Below are 21,423 nucleotides of genomic sequence, written 5' to 3' on the forward strand. Positions count from 1 at the left end.
CAGTGACTGCACTGGTTATGTGTCCTGATGCTGGACCTGACACCGCCTCTGTACCCTGCTAAAGGTCACTGTCCTGTCCAATTACCAAGCCCCTTCCCCCCCTCCAGACAGACTCTCCCTCAAAAGAACCTGACTGAAACAGTAATGAACAGAAACAAACATTTTATTGTGAACCACACATGAAACGTGGGGGGTGAAACTTGGAAGGGGGCTTGTGTGAGGTGGGTAGGAAAGGACTTATCAAATTTTGGGGAATGAGAGCCTTCTAGTGCTAGAGCAGTCTGCAGGGGTTGACTGAAAGTTTTAACGGCCCTTGCCGCCCTTCCTTCTTTGGACTTTGGGTGAGGGTGGTGTGGGACTTGGTGGTGGGTGAGGGCGGTTAGAGAGAGACTGCAGCGGGGCTCTGTCCTCCTGCCTCCGGTCTTGCAGAACATCCACAAGGCGCGGGAGCGTGTCCGTTTGCTCCCTCATTAGTCCAAGCAGCTTTTCAGTAGCCTGTTGGTCCTCCTGACGCCACCTCTCCTCCCGTTCCATGACTGCTCGGTGCATTTGTGACAAGTTCTCCCTCTACTGTGTCTGCTGGGCTGCCTGGGCTCGGGAGCAGCCCATTAGTTCTGTGAACATGTCTTCACGCGTCTTCTTCTTCCTCCGCCTAATCTGCGCTAGCCTCTGGGAGTGTGCTGACAGGCTGGGTTGGGAGACAGTCGCAGATGTGTCTGTGTGAATTGTAAAAAGGGAGTGAATTCCTGAGACAGATAAATGAAATTGTACACAAAGAACCTAGTCTTTCTCTGTGAACAAGACCATGCACTGCACCTCTCACATGCGCACTCAGGACAAGGTCGAATTTTCGGCCGTCGCCTTCAGTGCCTGTGGACTTGCGGTGGTCTTGGAGTGATCAGAGAAGCGTGGCTGGAGACCTGAACTTCTGGAGCGGGCAATCATGGTAAGCCGTAGACTTGTGGCTGCTTAAAACTCCAGCAGTAGCACTGGCCTCCTTTCACATTGAAAGCAATGCCAGTCTCTGCTGCCAGCAATCAGGACAGCATCAACTCTGCCCCTGTCCCACCCCCTCGCGGCTGTCCCAGGGAAAGATCCCTGTATGCTGCCCCTCTTCCTCCACCGTGTGGCTGTAAAGCAGTCCCAATACTAACATTCCCCTCCCTAATTCAAAGCAGGGCGTCATGAGCGACATCACCCTCCTGAGGATCTCGGACACCCAGAAGGAACGCATGCTGCGGGAAAGCATGCAGAAACCGGGGCCGTATGCCGCCATGCTATGTCGGGCCATGATCCCCGAGTACTTGATTGTGGCGTGGCGGGGACACGTGTGCTACCACGGAGGGCCCAGTAAGATCGCCCTACCCTGGAACCTGATAAACAGGCTGGAAATCTACCTCCACGAGACCTACGAGGAGTTCTCCTACGAGAATTTCTCATCAATCCCCGGCCACATTGACCGGATTTTCGCCTAGGTGCACTGGGACTATAGAGTGGAGCGTCTTGGGCCTCGGAATCATGAAGTAACGGACATTGTAAAAATTTTTTAAAATACTTGGGACTAAATTGTGAGGAGCCTAAGACAGACAAATCATGAGAAACCCTTTGTTACCATTGTAAATATTCCAGTTTTGTACCTGATTATTTTTTACTAGTTTACAGCACTTTGATAAAAATACATTGTTAATAGTATAAATATTCCCGTTCTGTTCAAAATAAATGTTTACATGTTTACAGCACTTACTGCTTGATCCTTCCCCTGATTCTGTGTCCGGGGTAAGGGATGGGGACGGTTGGTACGGGATCTCGGTAAGGGTGATGAAGAGCTCCTGGCTGTCGGGGAAATCAGCGGTGCCAGCGCTGTCGACTGCCTCGTCCTCCTCATCTCCTTCTTCATCTTCCCCGTCCGCTAACATGTCCGACGAGGAACCGGCCGCGGACAATATCCCATCCTCAGAGTCCACGGTCACGGGTGGGGTAGTGGTGGCGGCCGCACCCAGGATGGAATGCAGTGCCTGGTAGAAACGGGATGTGTGGGGCTGGGATCCGGAGCGTCCGTTAGCCTCTTTGGTTTTTTGGTAGCCTTGTCTCAGCTCCTTGATTTTCACGCGGCACTGCGTTGCATCCCGGCTGTAGCCTCTCTCTGCCATGGCTTTAGAGATCTTCTCGTAGATCTTAGCATTCCTTCTTTTGGAGCACAGCTCTGAAAGCACGGACTCATCACCCCACACAGCAATGAGATCCAAGACTTCCCGATCAGTCCATGCTGGGGCCCTCTTTCTATTCTGGGATTGCACGGCCATCTCTGCTGGAGAGCTCTGCATCATTGCCACTGCTGCTGAGCTCACCTCGATGTCCAAACAGGAACTGAGATTCAAACTGCCCAGACAGGAAAATGAATTCAAATTTTCCCGGGGTGTGGCTGGTCAGAGCATCCGAGCTCGGACTGCTGTCCAGAGCGTCAACAGAGTGGTGCACTGTGGGATAGCTCCCGGAGCTATTAGCGTCGATTTCCATCCACACCTAGCCTAATTCGATATGGCCATTTCGAATTTAGCGCTACTCCTCTCGTTGGGGAGGATTACAGAAATCAATTTAAAGAGAGCTCTATGTCGAACTAAATGGCTTCCTGGTGTGGACGGGTGCAGGGTTAATTCGATATAACGGCGCTAAATTCGACATAAAAGCCTAGTGTAGACCAGGCCTTAGTGTGAGATTACAGAATAGGGGGTTAATGTAACAATGGAGGTGGTGGCAGCTTATATTGAGATGAGGAATTTCTTCAAAGGGAAGAGTGAATGAAAGGATCAAAGAAATGTCAGGGTTGAGTGTGTCCATCAAGTTTCATGCCTAAACAGTTTCCCATGTATCATATTTTTCTGAGTTGGACTGTCAGGCTTTGAGGCAAGGGGACCTTTCTTGTTTGTTCTGTACAGTGCTATGTACACTAAGAGCATTAGAATAGTAATCATTTTGAGGGAAGGAGGCAAGAAGTGGTCCAGTTCAGAGGCAGTAGGACAACTGGGTGAGGGTGTTAGGTTGGAATCATCTGCGAAGTATATAACTTCAGACTGGAACACTTCAAAAATATCTCATTTTGGACATCTGGGAAGAGCCAAAGTTTGAGTAGTCTTTCTATGCAGTTGATAAGTTCCTTTCATTTGGCCTCTTTATGCTGATGGTACTTAGTTGTAAACATCTCTTGAAACATTTTAATTACTTCTCTCCATCCACCTTTCCTGATTACCTGGATGAGGTAAATGTGTGACTCTCTCCTTCTTTCAACAAAAACATGTTCAAAGCTATTTTCAAGCATAGCTCTGTCTGCTCCAGTTTTTTTCCTGAACTCAGACTTCCTATTTGCCTCCGTCTGTAACTATCTGCCTTGAACCTGAACTTTTCTTCTTCCTCATCTCATATTTCTGCCACATCATTGCCTATCTATGCCACTGCTTTACCACCGCTGCTGCCTAGAGCAGGGGTGGGCAAACTTTTTCAGCCGAGGGCCAATTCTGGGTGGAGAAATTGTATGCAGGGCCGGGGCAGGGGGTTGGGGTGTGGGAGGGAGTGTGGGGTGTGGGAGGGGCTGCAGTGTGTAGGAAGGGGCTCAGGACAAGGGATTGGGGCAGAGGAGGGGTGCGGGGTGTATGAGGGGGCTGAGGGCAGCGGGTTGGGGAGAGGAGGGGGCTCAGGGTAGGGGTGCAGGAGGGCTGCGAACTGCAGGAGGGGGTTCAGGGCAGGGGGTTGGGGGGTCGGGGGGGGGCACAGTGCAGGCGGGGAGCTTTAGGGCAGGGAGTTGGGGGGCGGGGTGCAGGAGGAGTTCAGGCTCTGGGGTGGCAGCGGCACGCGCCAGGGCAGGCTCCCAGCATGCCTGCCCTGTCCCCGGCCCTGTGCTGCTCCAGGAAGTGCTGCAGTCCCTGGGGGAGGTGGGGCAGAGGGCTCCGCGTGTGCTGCCCTTGCCGCGCCCCCAAGTACCTCCCCCGAAGCTCCCATTGGCTGTGGTTCCCCGTTCCTGGCCCATGGGAGCTGTGGGGGGCGGTGCCTGGAGGCAAGGGCCCGTGGCGCCACGGGGGGCAATCCCGCGGGCCGGATCCAAAGCCCTGAGGGGCCGGATCCGGCCCTCGGGCCGTAGTTTGCCCACCCTTGGCTTAGATTCTCATCTGTGCCATGGTCCTCGCTCATATTGGCTATTGAATTTTCCTTCTCTGTGACCTCTTGAGGTCCCAGCTCTCCAGGCTCATGTATAGTCAGAATGCTGCCCTCTACTTCACATACACAAAGAACTGTGATCTCATCACTGCAGTTCTCAAATAGCTCCGCTGGGCTCTGCATTTACTGGCATTTCTGGGTCCAGTTCAAAAATGTCCTTTTATTTGAAAAGCCTTCCATACTTTTTTTTTTTTCCATTTTGTCTTTCTAATCTTTTCTCCGCTTTATCGCTGGCCCTTTTCAAAATCTCACTACTAAACTGACAGCCTTCCCCACTGCAGTTCCTGTTATCTGGAACAATCCTCCTGTATGTCTACACTTTTTACACTCTATTTTCAAATCTCAGCTGAAAGCAACTTTATCTCATGTTTAGTCTTCTTTGTTTTTTCTCTCCCTCTACCAAGCTTTCTGTCTTGTACTGTGATTTAAATCTGTAAATCATTACATGTAAAGTTACATTGACTGTATAATGATGCTCTGAAATAGGGTGTTTGTTTCCCCTTTGATACTTAGCTTCTAACACGATCTGTAATCAGAAAATATTCCAGTGACATTTACCTCTCCCTACCAAGCTAAAGTATTCATTTACTGTAATTAAAGGTTCGGGTGACTATTTGTTTTATCTGTTAACAACATAATGATAAAAAATAGAAGTAAATGTGCTGGTGCCAACAAAAGGTGCTGCAGTTTAGGAGACCTAGATTTATTTGAGCATTATCTGATCTGTTTCTATACCAACAGAGCTCAAGTACATCATAAAGGGAGTACTACAACTGCAATTCTGGAGGGAGGGTGATGGTTTATATCTCAGTGACCTTTACGTTAAAGAGAGCTCGCTTGTTCACTTTTCTGATGGTATGAAGTAGGGCATGAATGTAGCACTTAGCAACAGTCAAACAACAGGGGCCTTGGGATTAGCCATGTTCAGAGCAATCTTGTGCATGAGAAGTCCCGTAGGATATGATTGATCAAAAAGGCCCATATAAATTATGCATATGTGCCTTCATAGGATTAGATGTCATAGCAAATGTGGCCATGCTATCCTTTATTTAAGTCAGTAAAATTAGCACTGAGAACAGCCGTCTCATTTACTCAGTATTGCTAACTTGTACAATTGTATTTTGAATCTCCAAATTATTATGATTTTATTATGATTTTATTATATTAATAAAATCTATAATGATTTTAAGATAATCTCATGCTTTGGGGGGCTGATATATGAATTTTATCATGTGAGGTTGGCCACTATGTTTTTTTGAAAAATGTATTCCATGAAGAAGAGTTGTAGCCATTTTGGTCCCAGGATACGAGTGAGACAAAGTGGGTGGGGTAATACCTTTTATTGGACCAGCTTCTTCTCTTAGTGAAAGAGACAAGACTCCAAGCTGCACGGAACTGAAGAAGAGTTCTGTGGAGTTCAAAAGCATGTCCCTTTCACCAACAGGTGTTGGTACAATAAAAGATATTACCTCACCCACCTTGTCTCTTGCATGAAGAGTGTAATTTAGGGCTCATAACGCTGCTTTTTTGGGCCCAATCATGTATCTATTGAAGTCAATGGCAAACGTTCTGTTAACTTCAACAGAAGTAGGATTGGGCTCTTTATTCAGAAGTACCTCAGTATTTGGAGCCTTCCCGTTGGAACAATTGGACTGGAATGGCAATCTGCAATCATTTACATGCCATTTGGTCTTCATTACAAATTAATGAAGTGATAATTACTCTTTGCAATCATCTATGTGGAGAAGATAGTGGTGCTATTTGCTTTATCATACAATTAATACATCTACATTCAAGTGCTTGTGTAAACTTGGCGGCTTAGAAAGTTGTTGGGTTAGTAGACGTATGAAACTTCAATGAAATTACTGCAATAAAATTGCATCGTCTATTGAGCAATTCTAGTTCTTCAAATAGAGTTCCTATTTTTGTTTATATCTACCATAGGAAGCGTAAGTATATTAATGTATATATTGATGCAGACGATGGTAAATAAATCAGTTGTAAATCATTGTAAATTAATTTAAATTTCCAGTTAAAATACCTGTTGTTTTTCAAGTGCTGGTCCCTGTGTGTATTCCACTGTGGTTGTTTATGCGCTCCATGCACCTGAGTCCAGAAGATTTTTGCTAACAATGTCCATTGGTCTGCACCTGTGCCCTTCCTCTCCTTGTGCTCCAGACGAAGGGTATAAGAGATACCTGCCTCTCCAGTTCCTTTCTACCTCTGTGTGGTCTGAGATAGAACCCTCCAGTGTCCACAGACTGGTCCTTCAACTTCTAATCCGTAAATATTGTAAATATAAATATTTGTTGTTAGTTCTTAGTTTTTAGTAGTTCGTTTAGTTAAAGGTTTTGGGAACCCCTCCTTCCAAGCTTCCCCTCCTCTGCACACTACCTGGTATGGGACACAGGTTATATTCAGGATTCTTGCTTCAAAAGCTGAATCTCCTGCCCGTGATGCTTCCTGGTTTAGCAACAACCATTACAGCTGCCTATACTGCCCCGGAGAAGCTCATACGTCCACTAACTGTACTATCTCCTGCTCTTTTCCCAGCCGAACCTGGAAAGCACCAGAGTTCAGATGTAGGGAACATCTCAGGGAGAGTGCCATGAGGCCCCCAGTCTGATCTGGGCTGGGCAGACCTCCCTTCCACCCCCCGTACACTGGACAGAGGTATTGAGGAGTGAGCCATTAGCACTACCACTTCTGATACGGGGTGAGCAAGGATAGAGCCAAAGACTCCTTCTCCCAGGCTCACCATAAGGGTAGAAAGCCCTCTCAAAATCCTAAAGAGAAATCCTACCCCCCCCCCCAGATCCACCCTTCCACCCTAAGTGGAGGACTTCTTCCCCATCACCTTCCAAGTCAAGTGACTCTGTGCCCAGTTCTGCAAGGATCAGGAGTCCATAAAGGTCACTATACTGACCTGCAGGCTCCAAAAATTGAGTGCCTCTATATTGACACCGTCAACAGGAGCGAGACCTTTGGAACTGAGCACAGAGAGACGTGAGCCAACGCCAGGACAACCATCGGTAGTGACAAAGTACAAGCACCAAGAACCACATGCAGCGTCATGCTTGCATAAGCAGACATCAGCTTCCAAGGGCTGACACGCTCGTGCTCATTCTCTCTCTCGCGCGCACACTCTCTCTCTCTCTCTCTCTGAGTGGGGATAGATACACTACTCAGTATGATGTCATCCGTCAGGATCCAGAATCTCCCCTTCTATCAGATCTGGTCCTTACTACAAAGGAGATGCTGACACCATCTATCCATGAATGCTATGACAGAAGTCAATCCTGCTTCTGCCAGTCCTGGCATTTCTGCATCAATGGTCCTGGTGGCACCACCATTACAAATTGAACCTACGTTTTCCTCTTTGGGTGAATCTGACATTGGGAGGGACCAATATCACCTCCACTGAGAGATGAGAGTCCAGGGAGGGGATCCATAATCTCCTGGGACCTACCTTGACCTTAGAAGATGGGGTACCCCCCTTGGGACTGTTGGTAACCTATCTCTTTGGGACCACTTTCACCAATGCTGGATCCTTCTCATTGGTCTTAATGAGCACCATAGGAGCTGTCCATGCAATATCCTGAATTGGTAAAGCCAAGGGAGCAGAGTTTTTGTTCACTCATCCTGCCCCACACTTTTTTTGGTAGTTCAAGCTGCCACTGAAAGGAGTGGACAACAGTTCCCAAGGTCCACCCTCTCAGATGAAGAAGCCAAACATTTGGACCTCCTCACAAGGAAGGTATTTACATCAAATAGGCAATTACCAGGCCTTGCTGTAAAAGTATGATTTTGTGAACTACTGTAAGATTTCAGAATTCAGAGGCAAGGATAAAGAACAATTTCAAGCCTTTATCAAGGAGGGTAGATTGGTGGCTAGAACATCCCTCTAAGGGATGACAGCCTCAAGATCAATGGTGATTGCATTGTTATGGTGGGCAAATCCTGACTTCATTCCTCAGGATTCCCCAGGGAAGTTCAATCCCCTGTGGAGGATTTGATGGAAATAGCTTATTTAGTGAAAAGACTGAATTAAAGACTCAAGGGTGACCCTCCGCTCCTTGGGGATATATATGGTGACACAGAAGACCTGTCATGGGCAGCCTCACAAGTACCACAAGCCTTCTACCACCAAAGGGGATATGAAATGCCACAAAAGTGGCAGAGGTGCAGAGAAACAAACACAACACTCCTCCTTCCCAGCCTCCTGTCAAGATTTTTTTTTTTCACTGGACCCATGAGAGCTGCGATCCACCTCACAGCCACATAGGGCATCACACGCTCCTACTCAGTGGATACTGCTTGTCAGTCACCCATAGTGGAATATGCATAGGAACTATTACCTGAAGAAGCAAAAGAAGTTACTTATCTTGTACAGTAACTAGAGTTCTTTGAGATGTGTTCTCCCTACCTGTATTCCACTATCTGTGCACTCCTCCTCTTCTGTCTCAATCCTTCACTCATGATTTGTGGTAGAGAAGGAACTGGAGAGATGGTTGCTCTGCACTTCTCCTTATGCCCTTGGTCCAGAGCACAAGGAGAGGAAGGAAGAGTGCAGTAGTGGACCAGTGGATGCTGCTAGCAAAAATTACCCTGTCTCAGACATGTGGAGTGCATGACAATGCCAGAGAAGAATACAGATAGGGACCACACATTTTGAAGAACTCCAGTTACTATAGAGGTTTGTAACTGTTATTTATAATCCTATGTAATTTAATCTTGAGATATTTCAATAATTGACCTTATTTGTTCTGGAAACCCTATATTTCATAGTTAAAGTGCAAGAGTTGATGATTAACATATAAATAGTATTTTCCTTTGAGTCTTTGTCCATATATAGAAGTTGCATTGGTTTAATTTAAATCTGCTTTTAAATGGATGTAGTTAATCCAGTGCAAATCCCTATGTGGACACTTTTAGTTTGGTTTAATAGTGTCTTATATCTTAAATTAAACCCATGCCACGTTCTCATGTAGACAGGCCCTTAGAAGTCCTGGAATGCTGCTCAATGGAACTGGAAGCAGGGATTAACAATTCCTGGGTTTTATTCCTGACTAGGCCACTGACTTGCTATGTGACTTCTGAAAGGTCAATAGACCCTTCTGGGACTGTTTCACCATCTGTAAAGTGTTGATAATACTTCCCTGTCTCACAGGGGTTTTGTAAGTAGGGTTGCCAACTTTCTAATTGCACAAAACTGAACACTTGCCCCGCCCCTTCTCCAAAGCCCCCCCTCCTCCACCCTTTCTCCGAGGCCCCGCCCCCCTCTACATCTCCCTCCCTCCATCATTTGCTCTCCCCCACCCTCACTTGAAAACCATATGCCTGGCAACCCTATTTGTGAAGCTTAGTGACTTAATGTTTACCATGGACTACTTTGAGATCATTGGATGGCAGATGCTGTATCAGATGAATGTTGATCAGAATCCAAACTTAAATTCAGAATTGATGTGGGTGCACTGAGGAAGGCACTTCTTTGGAAAATTTTCTGATCTGTCCTGAAGAATAGTTGTGGTCCCTCTGAAAATACTTACTTCCATCTACTTCACACATTCCAAAATTTGTACCATGCAGAAGCTCTGTTTTAGGACTGAGTACTCCCTAGCTATATTACATCAGGTTGCTGGTGTGACATAGGGTTTTCATTATTGAATGTGTTGTGTGTATCTCTAAGAGTGACAATGATGTGTGAGGTGAATTTCTGTAACCGCTAAAAACAGCCAGACTTCAGTATGACAACAGTTGTATTCCTGTGTGTACATGTAGTCCCCTTGAAAGCTATAAGAATAGGTTTGGGAGTTGTAACAGGTATTTTATGCGTCTCAGGGTTGGGTGTATTTTGTCTCTTATTTTCTGTTTTGTTTTAATTTAAAATGTTAGTCATCGGAGTCTTTCACATAAGTCAGGCTCCATCCTTGGGTTGATGGGTATTCTGAAATTGCTAGCAATCAAGAACCTGTACATGGTGACTGGTAATAATGCGTAAAGTGCAGGCTGAATGGCAGCAGCCTGATGTTGGTATTGATGTACTAGAGCTCGTCCCGTATTGAAACAAAAAGATGGTTAGCAATGCTGAAGAATTCAAACAAATATCTGCAAAGTTCAGTGCTGTTTATGCTCCTTATTATTTAATACTTGTGAACACTTGCATGTCCAAATTCTTGTTTGCTTAACGTTTTGGTGGAATTGATACTATAGTCGCACGTTCATAGTCATTTGCAAACAACAGTATTAATATACCAAGAGCTGCTCACCGTTTGCTTTTGTTCATTTAAAAATTTTTTATAGTCATCCATTCAGGAGCAGAAAAAATACGGTGTGACTTAAGAGTCCAGTCACACATGCTGAGTGACTTAGGGCAAGTCTACACTTAAAATGCTGCAGCGGGAGAGCTGCACTGTGCAGCTGCACCACTGTAGTGCTTCAGTGAAGATAATACTCCACTGATGAGAGAGCAACTCCCACCGGTGCAGTTAATCCACCTCCAAGAGAAGCGATAACTGTCGATGGGATAAACCCTCCCATTGACATAGCGATGTCTACACCAGGGGTTAGGTCGATATAACTGTGTGGCGGGTGGATTTTTCACACCCCTGAGAGATGTACTTATCCTGGTGTACGTTTGTAGTGGAGACCTGGCCTAATGGAGAATACTTGAAGAGACCACTCTCCCAGGTGATTTTTTTTCTCTGTAAAGTAACTTGCAAATATTTGTGTTTAACAATATGGGGACAGAAATTGGGACTGGTTCGTGAATATTTTGCAAACGGGAAAAATACATAAATTTGTCAGATAAAATATCCAAAAATATTTGTACGATGGGACCATATTTGTAAGATACCATTGTGATGAGTGTGGTGTAAAATCCTATCTAGCACTGGGAGGACCTGCGTAATCAGGATGCTATGAAAGGTAAGCTAATGGTTTTTTTTTTTTTAATAATTGTGGTACCAAAGCTAAAATGGACTGGGTCATGGTACCAGATGAACTAAACAGCAATCTCTGAAGTAGGTTGCTTTCTAGTGAGAGGCATCTAAAGAAACTGTTAAAGCCCTAAAATTTCATTATGAACTAATTGAATGCCAACAGTGGCCAATGACAGACCATGAATTTCTCTTGAGATGTCTGTTTAAACCTTGTAAGGGACTTTTTCAACTGTTTAGAGTATCTAAGTATGAGGATATACACAGTGATCAGCCTTAAAAAAGTATCAGGGGGTAGCCATGTTAGTCTGTATCCACAAAAACAATGAGTCCGGTGGCACCTTAAAGACTAACAGATTTATTTGGGCATAAGCTTTTGTCTTAAGAAGACATCACTGGTTACCATTTAACATGTGATGTACCTCATCTGGTGCATCGAATGCCCCAATAACAACTGTGTGGATGAAGGCAGACAATCACTATACTCTCAAATGAACTCACACAGAAAAATTATAAAAGACAAAAACACTGGTGGGCAAACACTTCTCATAAAACAATCACTCCATATCTGACCTCTCAGTCCTTGTCCTCAAAGGAAACCTCCACAACAGCTTCAAAAGATGAGATGGGGAGCTTAAATTCATCACTTTGCTAGACACTAAAAATCATGGACTCAATCGAGATGCTGTTTTGATGTCTCCTTACAGCAATCTGTAGCCCACTAACCCTCCTTTATCCTATGACTGCAGAGGTGTTAATTGTCGACTTCACTTTGAATGGTGAAGACTTCACTCTTGTACTAACTCTTTAACAATATTTTCCACCTTGTATTTAGCTGTGACACTCCCGTTACCTTTCCCAGACCTGAAGAAGAGCTCTGTGTAGTTTGAAAGCATCTCTCTCTCACCAACAGACGTTGGTCCAATAATTTTTTTTACCTTACCCACCTTGTCTCTCTCATTTAAAAAGTCAACATTTAACAGTTACCACTTCTAAATATAGGGAAATAACTATCAATTTTCTTGTAAACTTTGTGGTAACTTGATAAATGTTGACTACTTAATGGTAACTGCTATATATGCTTAATGTATTCATGGGAACAGGAAGTGTACGTTTGACAAGGTTTTCCCATCAAATTTCTAGGTACAGCAGGGACATTTTCTAAAGTGAGTTCAGACCCTTCATTATACTGTTTCATCATTATGTGAAGCTCTAAATGCAATTACTATTGCTGTTGACATAATCAATATACTTAATATATTTTTCTTTTCTTTTTTTCAGTGGGAAGAAATTAGTGGAGTTGATGAACATTATACACCAATCAGAACTTACCAGGTATGCAATGTTATGGATCACAGTCAGAACAACTGGCTGAGAACAAACTGGATTCCACGCAACTCAGCTCAGAAAATCTATGTGGAGCTCAAGTTTACCTTGAGGGACTGTAATAGCATCCCTCTGGTTCTGGGCACTTGCAAAGAGACCTTCAATCTCTATTATATGGAGTCTGATGATGACCATTCGGTCAAGTTCAGAGAACATCAGTTTACAAAGATTGACACCATTGCAGCTGATGAGAGCTTCACTCAAATGGATCTTGGGGATCGAATTCTCAAGCTCAATACTGAAGTTCGTGAGGTGGGACCTGTCAGCAGGAAAGGTTTTTACCTGGCTTTTCAAGATGTGGGTGCATGTGTTGCCTTAGTATCAGTGAGAGTGTACTTCAAGAAGTGCCCTTTCACTGTAAAAAACCTGGCCATGTTTCCAGATACAGTACCTATGGACTCTCAGTCATTGGTGGAAGTGCAAGGTTCTTGTGTCAATCACTCCAAGGAGGAAGACCCACCCAAGATGTATTGCAGTACAGAAGGCGAATGGCTAGTGCCCATCGGAAAGTGTTTGTGTAATGCTGGCTATGAAGAAAGAGGCTATGAATGCCAAGGTAAAAAACGTACTTCATGTTCACCGTTCAGTTATTAACAGGGGTTTCACCATCTGTCTATGTTCCATATATTGGCTTATGTTAATTTTTCAGAAGCTAATGAGATTTATTAGATCACAAAATTGCTCATTAAATTAGTTCTTGTTTAATTTATGTAAATAATGTTATTTAACCATATTTATTTATTAGGGTTGAGTAAATAATTCACAGCTAATACTGAATTCAGCAAATCTAGACTTGCTTCCCTCTCACAGACTTTCTAACAGCCCATTACAATTTCCTCAAATGTATATGTTGTGTCGAAGTATTTGAAACTTTTAAATTCTGGCTTGATTGCTTGCAGTCCTCTGTGTTTAGTATTTGATACTTGAGTTGTGTTGGTTAGTTGTGACCGGTCAGGTAAAATACCTGGTTTTGATTCTGGTTCCACATTGGTTGTGTGTGCAAATGCTTGCAAAGCGAATACTAATGTTTGCAGACTCTAAGTTACATTTCCATGAATCCTCAAACTTTTGACTCAGTCATTTTCTGCAAACATGTAAGTCAGTGAAACTTGGTTAAGTGAAAACTCCTAGAAATGGAACACACTGGGGCTTGATTGGTCAAAGCCAAGTTATTGAAGCATTTGAATCTAGATTCATTTGCAAACTGCTTTCAACGTTTGCTCAGCTGTCTCAATGAAATGATGATTTTATGTTTTGCCTTTTACTCAAAGATACTTGGGTCTTTCTTTTAGTCTCTTGGTGCCTTGGTCAGTAACTTGAATGGTCACTACTGACTAGAGATGGTCAAAACTCAGAATTTCCATTTTGTGGGAAATGCCATTTTGTAATTTGTTTTCATTATGAAAAGTTTTCTGTAAATCCTTAGCCTCGTAGTGCCAACAAAAGTGTTTTTATGATGATTCTTCTTGAAATGTGGTATTACAATTATCCCAGCAAACAGCTAGTGCAATAAGTTGTAGTTTAGACCATTACCTTGAACTTCTTTGAGACTGGTAGACTCCTTTTACATAGGCCATCCAACAGTCTTCATGTGTGTAGGAGAAATCGTGGGAGATGGGAGCACCCACCTCTGATTCCGCAACCAAAGCTATGCAATTCTGAGTCCTCTTCTAACGAAAATAGCTTTCCCACAGAATGTGAGAGAGGAGGATGGGAGACCAAAGGGATCAAGTGTACAATGTTTGTTGTTTATGGATTGGATGTTAACTTGTTTCCTTTGAAAGGGTGGCTCAAGGAGCTGAAGTTTATGTATTTTTTTCCCTTTAATTAGCTATAAACAAATTAAAAAACACAAATTAGATTTTTCTATTAGACACTAAAATCAGTAGGAGCTGGAATTTTATTATTCAGGCACCCATGATATTTGGGGCTCCTATAGCCACATTTTAAATTCCTGAAAAGTTTGGGGAAAACATTGGTATTACACATATTACACATATATAGTCTTGCTATAACATTAGAGCCCTTGTCCCTGTAAATGATGGAAAGCCCTTGGTTTAGAATTACAGTCACACAGGAGCATGAAAAGACAGTTGCTGCAGAGAGTATCAGGGAAAAACCTGAACCAATGATGAAGTATTCAGTAAAAAAGCTATTTTTTCCCCTTGCGGTCAGATTCTGTTCTCAGACATAGCATGTGCTGTTCCTACTGAAGTCAGCAAGGGTTATGCGTCTGTGTTTTTTAGGGCAGATTTTGACCATGAATATAAAAGATAAAAGGCGACACTAACACTACAATCATTTCTTGGGATCCGGTCCTTCTGTCCTGTTCTCTTGGCTTCAACTGCATATGTTCATCAAATGGGCTTTGTATGATCAGACCATTTGCAAAAGTGAAGGACATTCTGGTTTACTCTGGCTTTACATATAATGTCTTGCTGCCCTGACAACTTTTTTCGAGACTCGTATTTATCAAATATTTTCACCTTGGTGTGATTTAAGTGGCACTCTCAAAGCAGTTGGTAATCCAACCCCTCACTGCTGTTGACGTCAGTACCACAGCAGGAATCGGAAAACTTGGAATGGAGTTCAATTTTTCACATACTTTTTAACTGACCACTTTGGTTCAGTTTGGCTGCTTCTGCCCTTTTTTTGCTTGTCAGGGATTCAGGATTGTGGTGTTTGGAATAGACACAAAATGGGGTTACATACATAGACTTGAATGAATGGGGAATTGGAAATAATATAGTTCCCCTACTTGAAATTAATTTAATATAATCTGAAGAGGGAAAAGCAATAATATAGCACTGCTTATCTTCAGAGTGCTTTAAAAACATTTAATTATGTAAGGGATTTTTGCCAGTTGAGCCTGTGTGCAAGCACTTTCTGAAGTTCTGATTTGCTTTTACACCAGCAATTTTTATTGTATTCTATCTCTGCTCTAATACTGGTCCTTATAAGGATTTCATAACAGATTTTTCAAATATGCAGTCATCTTGCATTAGAAGAATATTGTCACAGGTAATGAAATTAAGTCCTCTAATGAGGTCTGATGAGTCCATAAAGTTGGTTTCGAAATCATCATGCACAACTTCTCTTCATATTGGCAAAAGTGTTGTGGCTCAATCTTGCCCTCAAATAAGCAGCACACACCATTTTTCACATACATTTTAAAGACAGCCTTGCTTCCACTGCATGCCAAGGAAATGAGTAAGTTTTTGGGGGATAGGCTCTGGGCTTAGCTGTTACAAATGTGATTTGAAAGTATTGCTTCCTGTTTGTTTCCATGTTGTTAAGTCAAGATCAGACAAATTGTCTGTTAGTTTTTGGCCCCGATCTTGCATTTGATAGCATGTGAGCAGACTGCTGCTCCAGTGAAAACTTCTATTGATTAGGGGACTTCATGTGGATATATGGCTGTCTGCCTACATGCTATCAATTGCATAATCAGGGCTTTATTTTGCTACAGGAAAGCAAAATGTTGTTCTTATTCATATTTTCTTTGTTCTTTCATGTAGCCACCTTTGTTAACATATGTGTGAGGGAAAGTCACTTTTAGAAAATGTACAGTTAGTCCTGTTGAGGAATTTGTCTTATTTAATCCATTCAGGGTAACTGTTAAGATTTAGGCTCTTATCCTGCAAAGGACCTACACCCGTGTTTGAATTGAGGCACTGTGGGTAGTCCCAGTTAAAGTCAGTGAAACTACTTGGTATGTAAAGTACACCCATGTGTAAGTCTTTGCAGGATTAGGGCCTTGGAATGCTATAAACATTGCTGAAGCATCTTACTGAGTGAGATGCTTGTTATAAATTTGGACAGCAATATGTGTTTGGGTTTGTTCTCTTCACATAACTTTGCCAGTGTGTTGGGGGACTTGACTTATAGCACTCTTTCCCAATGACAGCATTAGGCTTCGGTTGAATAAAGACTACCAATTTTATGTTGGACTCCGTGGTCGTTTTCTGATGTTTGCTTAGAACTGGATTTTCACCTGACTTGTTCCAATTCAGCTGTAAACCTGATTTGAACTTCCGGTGTCAGTCCCTAGACGTGGAAGATGGATGTGTGAAAGAATTACATGACCTAGCTCCGTTCTTCCAAAGCAGTGACGTTTAATTTTTAATTTTTTAGAATGAAGAGACTATTATGGATATCTTAGAAATTAGATGTTATGTCTCCTAGTCCATCCCCTACCAATAAAGGACTGTTCTCTATTGTAATTTTGCTTATGTGTTGCATGGGCTAGTTTTAAATGTCTCAAGTGATGGGTGACTTCCACCACCTCCCCTTGTGATATTATTTCACACACTAATAGAACTCACTGTTAGAAAACTCTTCCTGCTTGTCATCTTAATATTTCTCTTTCTTAGCTTCATTCTCTGTTCTCCTAGTCATGCCGCTTTCCAGTATGCTTTATAACTCCTTTCCTTTTTTTGGTGTTTGCACCTTTTAAATATTTGTAGACTGTTCTCATTTCCCCACACTCTGTCACCCCTAATCAAGCTGTACTTATTTAATTCTTTTTTAAAATTTTACCTTCAGTTGTCCATGACTCTTCAAAAGTAGTTGTCAAAAACAGTAAATTCATTTGATAATTCTCTATAATGCATATTGACCGGATGTATATCTTTAACTAATTGTTTACCTAATTTTTATGAAAGCACTCCTATCCTATGGTGACAGTTGCCAGACAAGTACCTAGATAGGTGAATGTCTGTTTTTACAAACTTTGACTCACTTCCCAATTATTCAAATACATTTTCTGTTTGTTTTTTCTTGGTGACATGGAGGAATTGTTAGTTGTGTCTTAATTATCATATCTTTTAGGATTCCCCATCTGCCTTTTACATGGCTGGACTTTAATATGTCCACTTCTCAACAATTACTCACTAAAGTATTCTGTTTCTCTAATTTTGGTCTCCTGCAATTAAATACCTTGCACTGCTGCTTCAATATGTGAACGTAAGCCTTTGGTCACTGGTTCCAAATATCATACTATCAATCAGTTCCTTTCCATTGGTAAGAGTCAAGATGGTGTCTTCTCCAGTTGGAATCTTTTCTACAGAATGATAGAGAATACAGAAATAGTCCTTCTCTAGTAATACAGTGGACATTTATATGACTCTGGAGAATCTTCATCTGGTATATTGTGGTCAGTTTTGGGTACGTCATAACCAGAAAGATTTAGATAAACTGGATGCCCTCCAAAGAAGAACAAAAATGAATGAGGATAATGAGAATGTATATAGAATGGCTAATTAATAGTCGGGGGGGGGAGGGTCCATGCTAAGTTTATACCTTTCCAGAAATGAAGGCGGGTCAGGAACTAAATTGCACAGTGCAAGGGTTTATAACTAGGAAGAATGAGATGGGGAAAAAAATAAAAAAGAAATTTAGGCAAAATATTAGAAAAAATTAGCCTGACAACTTCCTATGTAATAATCTGAAAGTCTCCCAAGGGAAATTTGCAAACATACAATGGGAAATTGTGTCCCCATTTGGGAGTAAAAATGAACTTACATGCACTTGAGTACTTTTTCAACAGGTTACACTTCAGAGCACAACATCCATTGTGTTTCCAAATGGTAGAACAAAAATAAATTGACAGGCCTGAGGAGAATGGCTCTCTAAGCACACAGGTGCATGTTCATCTACATGCTAGCATTACAAACTGCAGTTTAAAATTTAGTTGGTGGATTTCCACTTTTGAGTAATCCTGAATTACTGCAATGTTTTGTTCTGCATTATCAAAATTCAAATTGAGAGGTTTTATAAAGGCATTTATTAAATGGTTTTTATTTTTTGTCTTGTAAATTTCCTGTGTGATAAAGTTTAAAACTTCAACAACTGACAGACAAATTTTATATAACAAAATACAAAAAAAACTTCTAAGGACTGAATCCAGTAAACCTTCCTCATGCAGATAGTTCTTACTCAACTGAACAGTACACTTAAGTAAAAGGAGAAAATGGTCCTGGGAAGTTGTGGGGGGGGAGGTAAATTATGTGTAACATACATGGTTATCGCAGAAATGCTTTCTCAATTTCTCTACTAACACTAAATTATTCAAACACTTAAGCTCTATAGTACAGTGTGCCAAACTAGATTTATATCTCTCAATTCATGGAAATATGAAAAGAATGCCAAACCTACCTATATAAATCTGAACAATCTCATTTTTGTTGAACTCTCTGAGAAATGAATACTGTATTTCTGAGGTATCGTTATGAAAAATGATATTAATATACTGTGAGGAATTAAAAAGTATTTGAAGAGAGATGTTTAAATATAAATAACAATTTTGGTCTCAGCATACTTAATTATAAGTTTTCATCTACCAATAATTGTATTCCTGCTTTCAACAAACATTTTTTGAATGAAAAGAGGGAAAGGAGCAATTAGGAGTTATTTAACATGGTGCATGTGGGAGCACACAGGAGAGGGGACATGTAGTGTGTATTTATGAGCAAGGTTTATTGATCTATAAGCCACCGAGGCCAGTAGTTTCCCCATGAAATGGCTGAATATCTGACAGATTGCATATGCAACCGGGGCACTAAGTTAGACTACTAATTACACTTATGCACCTATCTACAAGATCACATTGTACTTAGTTTTTAATTAAGAGGTTGTTGCACTAGGACTGCATAATCACATAGTGGCAACAGTAACATCAAAAGTTAGCATTTACATGGTGTCTTTACAGAAATCTGGAAAAGCCACAAAATCAAGCACTGGTCCTACAATATACACATTTATTAGGACACCAGAATTTGAAGTGGCCTTCATTTTAAGTCTGAAAAAGTTGTTTGTTTTTAACACAAAACAAAATGTTTAAAGGAGGATTGCTAAGCTTTTTTTGCTATCTATCTAAAATTACATTACATAGAGATTACTATAAATTACAACACATTCCTTACTTATAGCTAGGAAATATGCAATGTTCTCATCCAGTTCAGATCCTAAAAGTTCATGAACAGAACTCTAGGTAGGATTTTCACAAGTGTTCAGCACTGGCCTAACTCTTCTCCCTGAAAGTCGATAGTAACCAGTATCCTCTCTGATTTGAAAATCATAAGCAGAGCTAGATGAATAATTTAAAAAATCAGGTAACTTACTTACAAATATTGCAAAATGAATTTAATACATAATTGCGAACATATTAGTCACATTATCAGACCAGTTCTGTAGATAGGCAAAACTAAAATAGAAAATTCTCTAATTGAAGAAAAAGAAAAAAAAAGAAATTCACTGAATCAGTATTGTATAACTTGCTCTAGTCAATAGTATGGAATAGTTCCAGTCATGTATATTTTACTCGAGAAGATGCCTTTCAATAATGCAGAACGAATTTGCTGCCAGCTGTGATAAAGTCTAAATATTTTGTTTGTTTACTTCTACTTACATAATCATTTTTGATATTAACAGACTAAATGATAATCTTATCTTAGAACATTTTTAAATTTTAATATTTCCCTCTAAAATTATGTGTAAAAGGGCAGTGTCTATATATTTTATAATTCCGATACTCAGGGCTGGATTTTCAGAGTGCACTTCAAGCTAGTGGGAAACACAGAAAAGGCAATATTTTAAGAAGTGCACCTAGTGCAACTTAAAATAGGAAAATTGCACTGTACATTTATATAACTCAAATTTATGTTTGTCACAGAAGACGATTTGCTATGTCTGTGAACTACCCACTGTGCACTCTGCAACATGCATCTCCAGTAATGTTACGTTTTAAGCAATAGAAGGCACACACATTAGAACATCCCTGCTCCTGCTTGAAAATGAAGGGGTATCTGAGGTCCATTTGGCTCCTATTTGTGAACCTGCAGTTTGTTTCTGATTTTGATACTGTACGAGATATCCTCAAAGCATCTGCTTTTGAGTTTTTGTTTGGGTCTTTGCTGCAAATGTTTTTCAGCTATGTGTGATAAGGGCTCTTAAGGGACCTTGCTGGCATTTCCTCAACCTTTTTCATTTTAATGGTTTTGCTTCTTTGTTGGCTCTCACAAGATATTTTTTTTTAAAGTGGTGGTGTTTTTTGTTTTTGAGGGATCCCCCCCCCCTGCTTTCTACCTTGCACTAGCTTTGGGGTACTCAGGCATAAGATTTAGTTAATAGTTACACAAAGATTGTATTGTCAGTATGAATTCATTGAACACTTTGCACTCCCCCTCTTCCGCTTCCCCCCCAGCAGTTTCTTCGCCACTTGTGCCTGTGTTTAGAGTTATTTGACAATCCCTTATTAGTTCCAGAAAGGAACTTATAAAGGCTAATAGGGGTTTGCATTACAACTGACAGCTGGCACTAGACTTTAATAGAGAGCGATTGTAATGAGAAGTGTAAGTTTTGGTAACATTTGATGAAAATGCTCTTAAAGTAAGAACCATCCTGAAAGATGAGTCTGAGTAGTTGAGAATCATATATATGACTGCTGCTCCTCAGCTTGAAGTACAGGCTGTTGTCAAAACAGGCTGTTGGCAGACATCTAAATAACCAGTAATTGAGATCCAACTTTATTGAACGTTTGCAAGAAAAATTGCAGAATTGATTGTTACTCTGCATTACAAATTGGATATTCAAAATTTTATCCACAATGGTTCACTCTCCTTGGCTTTGAAATGGCATAATCTTGTTCCATAATGATTTAGTCTTAACACGCTTGTTAAAGGAGTCAGAGTGATTAGGAATTCATTGTCTAGGATTTGTTTGTAGTTTCTGCACTAAGTGCTTATCAACATTATATGCCATTTAAATCAGTATACCTGGTGTGGCAAGAGGAAAAAAAAAAGCCACAAGCAGGTCTTGTGTTTAAACACAAATGAAGCTTAGACACAAACAAGCACAAATACTTCCAGGGTTATGGGGGCAAAATGTGTCA

General features: G+C 41.5%; 1 protein-coding gene across 2 annotated transcripts in view; it reads left to right on the plus strand.

The window, feature by feature from the left end:
• The window catches only part of EPHA3 (EPH receptor A3), a 318,240-nt gene that overhangs the window by 94,100 nt on the left and 202,717 nt on the right, over positions 1–21,423 (plus strand). For both annotated transcript variants that reach the window (XM_024208613.2, XM_024208614.2), the window contains exon 3: positions 12,429–13,089. In XM_024208613.2, the coding sequence (XP_024064381.2) occupies positions 12,429–13,089 (661 nt within the window). The remainder of the gene's footprint in view (positions 1–12,428; positions 13,090–21,423) is intronic.

The sequence above is a fragment of the Terrapene carolina genome, unplaced genomic scaffold, assembly GCF_002925995.2.
Source record: "Terrapene carolina triunguis isolate 2854851 unplaced genomic scaffold, T_m_triunguis-2.0 Scaffold558, whole genome shotgun sequence".
Lineage (NCBI taxonomy): Eukaryota > Metazoa > Chordata > Testudines > Emydidae > Terrapene > Terrapene triunguis.